Source organism: Heloderma suspectum, chromosome 1 (genome assembly GCF_057233095.1).
Source record: "Heloderma suspectum isolate Gila_16-S chromosome 1, 16-S_ref, whole genome shotgun sequence".
Lineage (NCBI taxonomy): Eukaryota > Metazoa > Chordata > Lepidosauria > Squamata > Helodermatidae > Heloderma > Heloderma suspectum.
The window spans coordinates 322,754,643-322,760,642 of record NC_139458.1 but is presented as its reverse complement, the minus strand read 5'-3'; the positions used below and the strand labels follow the sequence as shown (position 1 = coordinate 322,760,642).

Here is a 6,000-nt window from a genome sequence, read left to right as displayed (position 1 = left end):
ATATCACCCTCACACTCCTATTCCCCAGCAACTGGTATTGAGAGACATACTGCCTGTGATACAGGAGGTAATATACAGCCATCATGACTAGTAGCCATTGATATGCCCTGATCCTCCATGAATTTGTCTAATCCCTCACACACACACAGACTGCCGAGGAAGGACTCAAAACTGTTTCAGATTCTGGGGCCGCCCCTGCTCTCGCTGGGACCTGTGTTCGTGTGAGAAGCAAGCCGGTGTTGGCAGGGCTTCTGAAAGCTCGCTAGATCCCCTGACTTACCCTCGGATGTGACAAATCTACTGATGATACACACACATGCATCATCAATAGATTTGTCACATCCGAGGGTAAGTCAGGAGACCTAGCGAGCTTTCAGAAGCCCTGCCAACACCGGCTTGCTTCTCACACGAACACAGGACCCAGCGAGAGCAGGGGCGGCCCCAGAATCTGGAAGAGTTTTGAGCCCTTCCTCGGCAGTCACGGGTGGGGACCGGAGAGGGAAGAGCGCGACTGCTTCTTCTACTGCAGGGCGCGCGCGCGGCAACGGCCCAGCCCCTCCCCGCTCCTCCCCGCAATAACAGACTTCGCCCCCACCGCCCTTGTATAGGCTGCGCCCGGCTCTCCATTCATCTTTCTCCTCCTTCACCCGGACAGTTAGAAGGGAGGGGGCGAAAGCGCGCGCGCGCGCAAGAACCGTTACCTCAGACGGGGCCTCGAGTCATGCCCGCCTTCCCCTTCTCCGTGCCTGGCGTCAGCGACGTGAGGTTTCGCTTTAACCAGCACTCCTCCTCTCCCCGAAGGACTCACCGTTTCTTACAGCTACACGCCTCTACTTCCGAAATGGCGGCTAAACGCGGAGCCTAATCGGCACCCCAGTCCGAGCCTCTCCGCCCATCCGCGACTCGGCGCTCTCCGGCCTCCCCAGGTCTGGGAGGCTGAACGCCGAGTTATCGATAGAAACGCTCACTAAGCAAGAGTTTAAAAAAAGAAAGAAAGGGGGCATTCTCGCGCTGAAGCCGAGAGTAGGAGGAGAAGCCCGACCCGCCCTGCACTTCTCAACCGACACCACTCCCCTTCCGTCACCCAACGAAGGTGGTTGGTTCCGTGACGTCATCATCATGGCAACAACAGCTGCAGTCCAGAAACTACTGTTGAGGTGCTCCCGCGCCCAAGGCAAAGGGCGGCTTTTGGCCACGAAGCGCCCGCAGTTCGCCTGGTTCTAGAGCGCGGCCGGCGTCGCCGCGGCTCTCTGTGAGCGCGCGCGCACACTGGATCCTTCCGCCCTCCCTCCGCCCCCCCGCGGGCCGTCCGCTCGTCCGTGCGCGGGAGCGAGCGCGCGACAAGCGGGTGAGGGAAGGAGGAGGGGGCTGCGCTCGAGCTGCGGCGGGGTGGCCGCGGCGATAGTAGCTGCCTGAGGAGGCGGGGGTGGGGGAAGCCCCAGCCTCGGGGTGCGCCCAACGGTCGCCTTCAGCGGGCACCTCCTCGCAGCGGCGAACATGTTCTCAGTGAGGGTCGTGACCGCCGATTACTACATGAGCAGCCCTCTACCCGGCCTGGACCCCTGCCAGTCCCACTTCAGAGAGGCCCCGGTCAAGAAGGTGCCCGTGGTGAGAGTCTTCGGAGCCACCCCGTCAGGTGAGAGAGAGCCGCCCGGTCAGGGCACAGCGGCGGCACGGGGGGCATTATTTGGGGGCTCCGGTGGGCGCTGGAATTCCTGCAGCTGTCGCGTCCCCTCAGCCTCTCGGCCAGGGCGGGCGTTCTTTTTTGTGACTGACAGGCGCTGCCCTCCCTCCTTCACCCCCGGTTTACCTTGCGGTGTTGGCGCGCTGCAGCGTGTTCCTCGCCTACCCGCCACCGCCACCCCTTTGGCCGCTGCGGTTGAATGAACTCGCCTGTGCCCGGGGCCCCGCCTGGTGATAGCGGAGAAGGAGAAGGCAGCCAGCCGCCCCGGGTATTTCTGTGCATTGTGTTCGTAATCGCGTGCGAGCGACGCAGGGAGAGTGCCTTCCCTTGCGGGGGCTGCGCCGCTGACCCTTCCAGTCGCACAAACGAGAGGTGGGTGGGGGATATAGGGTGGTCTGTACTTGCCGGTGGTGTGTCTCTGTGTAAGGGCATAATCCTCGTGCAAGCGCTGTTGGAAGCTGGCGAGCGCCCTCCACTCCCGCCCCCATATATTATAAGCCATAATGAAATGCAGCTGTATAAACACTGCTTTTGTACTAGTGGCAGTGCTGAGCCATAACTCATCCTGGGTTTTTTTCGTTTTAAAGGGTAACATCCTCAGGTATAGAATTTCTACATCTGGTGTAGGAGCTTGTACTTGTTTTAAAAGGTTTCGTGGGACTTCTATGATAGGACATCCTCAGTCACTGACAAACCCTGTCCTTAAATTGCCATCCTTCAAAGTTCATACATTCATTAGTACTATAAGAATGGCCCACTGCAGGAGGACTGACCTAGCCCCTAGGCACTTGTTGACCCTCAGAGATTTCCTAACATTGTGTTCTCTAAAACAACAACAACAGTCATGTATTGTATTCTATTTTTTGTATATTCTTGTGCAGAGTAGAAGCTACTCTGTCATGTCACTGCACCCTAATCTAGCCAACACCAGTTTTTAGTTTGTTTTTCTTAATAAAAACACTTTGTCTTACTGCCCACTACTGTTTAGCAAACCATTTTTTGCTAATGTCATGCAACCCTTGGTAACTATAAAGTGATCTGGCCAACTACATAGCTTGTGTGATGCAGGTGCACTATGTAACATATGTATTAATGATACTGATGGCATAGTGAATGGCAGGAATTCTACAAGCAAGGCACACAACAGTTCACATTAAGGACAAATATTGTAAATGAATAACGAAAAAGTATTTTGACATTACAAAGGTACACTGATTTAAAACAGTGAAAGCTTTTCTCTGACAGTTTGCATGTGTTCGGTATTCTACATGTTCTTGGCAATAGTGTAAATATGTCAAACTTAAGTAGGTTTTCAACTATTTTATGAAAGGAGAATATTTGAGCATTATGTATTCCTCTGTAATTTTTTTAATAATTCATAAGCTTGGCGTCTGATCTGTTGAAGCAAGATGGCATTTTTGTGCATAAGCGTAGTTTCTTGTAGTGCAATAAGTTATGTTTTTTTCAAAGTATTCCAATTAGTACTGCTGTTTCCCTTTGGGTATTTTTGCATTTTTCCATTTTTCCACAAATCCATCTAGCAGCAACAAGTGTCCCATCTGGTGACTGCTTACATCCTACACACCCAGGGCACAGAATGAGGAGGAGAAGCAGTATGTATTCTGCAAAAGCCCAACACGAAGGCATGGAAAACACCCTCCTTTTTCCAAGTTCTCTGCAATCCATGAACAGCTTGGGGGATGGAGGTGGTGTTTTCTTTCTTTTCCCCATTGGGCTTTTACAGAAGGGAAAAACAGTGCATCGCTTTGGAAAAGCCCAGTGTTAACACAGAAAAAACACCCCTCCCTTCCCCCAGAGTTCACTGCACGTGCCATAGGATGTGATGGAAAGGAGGGGTTAGTGGCTACTACAAATAAGTAAGCCAAGATAAAATTTGTGGTTCCATTGTCCTACTGAATTACTGTTTAATTTTAAATGTCCATAGTGTCTTTTTGTTCTATGCAACTGCTAAGGTGGTTTGCAATAAATTAAAAATCTGAGATAACAATGAAACAAAAAGCTGAAAAGTCAACATAATTGTAGCATCAAGAGCAACTAGATAATATCTGCCAATACCTTGTGGAATAAATAAAATGTTCATTTGCTGTTGTTGTTCAGTCGTTAAGTTGTGTCCGACTCTTCGTGACCCCATTTACTTAGAAGTAAATGCCACTGTATTCAGTTAGATTTACTAGCAGGAAAGTGTGCTTATATTTACAGCCTAAAATCTGAAAGGATGAGCCTGACAAGTTTCCTTGTTCCAGAGAATGGAACAAGATTTGGGGGAGCACTTCTGAGCACTCTTACGACTCCCTCCTATACATGCTTTCTTGTGAATAAACCACAGTGAATTCACTGGGATTTACTTCCAAGCAGACATGCCTGAGAATGGGCTGTAAGATTCGTTGGCCTGGTTAATATGTCATGGTTTATTCTTGGGTCAGAAGTCTGGGGTGCTCCTCCCCCAACAACTTATGATTCCAGATTCAGACATCACTAACAAAGCCCGAGCAGAATCAGGCTGCCGTGTTCTGGTTTTGTTGCTTCCCAAGTTGGGCTTTGGTCCAGAGGCAACAGAAATGAAGCTGCTCCAAAACAAGCCTTCATTAGCCAGTCGCATTTCAGAGGCACACAGACTTTATGGCCTGGTTTTCACATAACACTAAGTCATGGTACCGTTTGTTGAATTCTGGGTTGTTGTGGTGTATGAATATGGCTATGCTAACAAGCCATGGTTTATTAACTATAAGCAACCAAGAAAAATAACCAATGATTTGTTGTTGGGTTGCGAACTCTGAGTTGTTTAACCCAGAACCATGGGCTGTTCGCCAGGCTACAGAGTTGGCAGGCAATGGCAGTAAAAACACACACACAAAAACCAGATGTTCTACATTCCAGTACTACAGTGCTGCAAAGGCGTTTGGGATACAGGGAGGGAGTGGCCAAAGGAAGAAGGAAACAACCCAGGGATTGAGAAAACAAACCATGGTTTGTTCATTTGTCTGCCGGACAAACCCAGGGTAGGGCAACAAACAATGGATTAACCATGGGTTAAATAAACCATGAGTTAGTGAACCAGGCCTATGAGCCAGTTCACATATAACGTCATCCCATGGGTTAAAGAACCCTGAAAATCAGCTCTGCGGTTTGGGTTGTTCACAGAACAACCCGCACTTCACCTAACAGACAGTTGGGCTCACTGTGGGTTGTTCTCGTCCTCCTTCCCCCTCATTTCTCCAGCCAGTGTCCCAGTGTCCTTCATGGCAGAAACTGTCTTGTTTCCCCCACTTCAGTCGCCACTCTTTTTCATTCGCCGCCCTTATTTAGAAAAACATGTTAGAACCTCAAAAATGTGTAATTGGGGTTGTATTTTTTTTAATTTGCCCCAGAAATTTGCGCAAATGTCTTTTATTTTTTTATAGTTATTTTTGTCAGCCTTTTGCAGGTGCACCCTGAGAGCTATCCAATATGTCTTGTTTGCCCAGTTTCCTTAGATGTTTCAGCTGTCAAAGGGACCAAAGTGGAGTACGTAACATGCAAGGAAACTGACGAGACTGCATATAGGCTAATTTGCACACAGTTGTCCAGGCCGATTGCCAAGCTGTCAATGGAAATGCACTGGTAAAGAAGAAATGTAGCAAAAGTTGGCGCACCAAAAAGCAAGGGGGGGGGCAATATCTCCCAGTTAGCAGTGTTGATCCTCTGGGTTTTAAGTGTTGAACTGACACTTTTCAGTGCCTTCCACCTTTTCAGCACTTCCCTGATTCTCCAGCTACTCCAGAAAGGGGAGATTTTAGCTCCCCCCATTTTTGTACCTCCTTTTCAGAGCACTTATTGCTGCAGTTACTGTAGTTCCCTGACAGTTCTAAAAACCCCCCCTGAGAAGACTGCTGAATGGAACAGACTGAATGGAGCCCCATAGGGGATGGGTATAAATACTGCTGGTGCTGACATCCCATTTGCTCTGTCCCGTTCTGCCACTTCTACGTTTTTTTTAAAAGCTGTTGGGAAGATTTGTGCAATTTTTATGGACTAAGAAATATATACAACTTTAATAGCTTAGAAGTAAATGGAGGGGAATTTTGTGTAAATTTAAGGGCTGGGAAATAAATGGAGGGGAAATTTGCACACCTGCACTAACGGAACAGTTTCCTCTCCCTTTACTTCCCAGACATTAAATTTGCACATATTTTGGCGTTTTCTTTAGAACTGTCAGAGAACCGTGGTAACTGCAGCAGTAAATGCCTCAAAAAGGAGCTGGGAAAAGTGGCGGTGGGAGTTAAGAACTCCATTTTCTGGAGTAGCTGGAGAGTTGG

The 6,000-nt window shown here is 49.0% G+C and overlaps 1 protein-coding gene across 2 annotated transcripts in view; it reads left to right on the top strand.

Moving 5' to 3' along the window:
* The first annotated feature begins 950 nt into the window (after nt 1–950).
* Nucleotides 951–6,000, top strand: part of REV3L (REV3 like, DNA directed polymerase zeta catalytic subunit) — a 105,577-nt gene continuing 100,527 nt past the window's right edge. For both annotated transcript variants that reach the window (XM_084827307.1, XM_084827306.1), the window contains exon 1: nt 951–1,636. In XM_084827307.1, the coding sequence (XP_084683433.1) occupies nt 1,498–1,636 (139 nt within the window). In that variant the 5' untranslated portion in view covers nt 951–1,497. The remainder of the gene's footprint in view (nt 1,637–6,000) is intronic.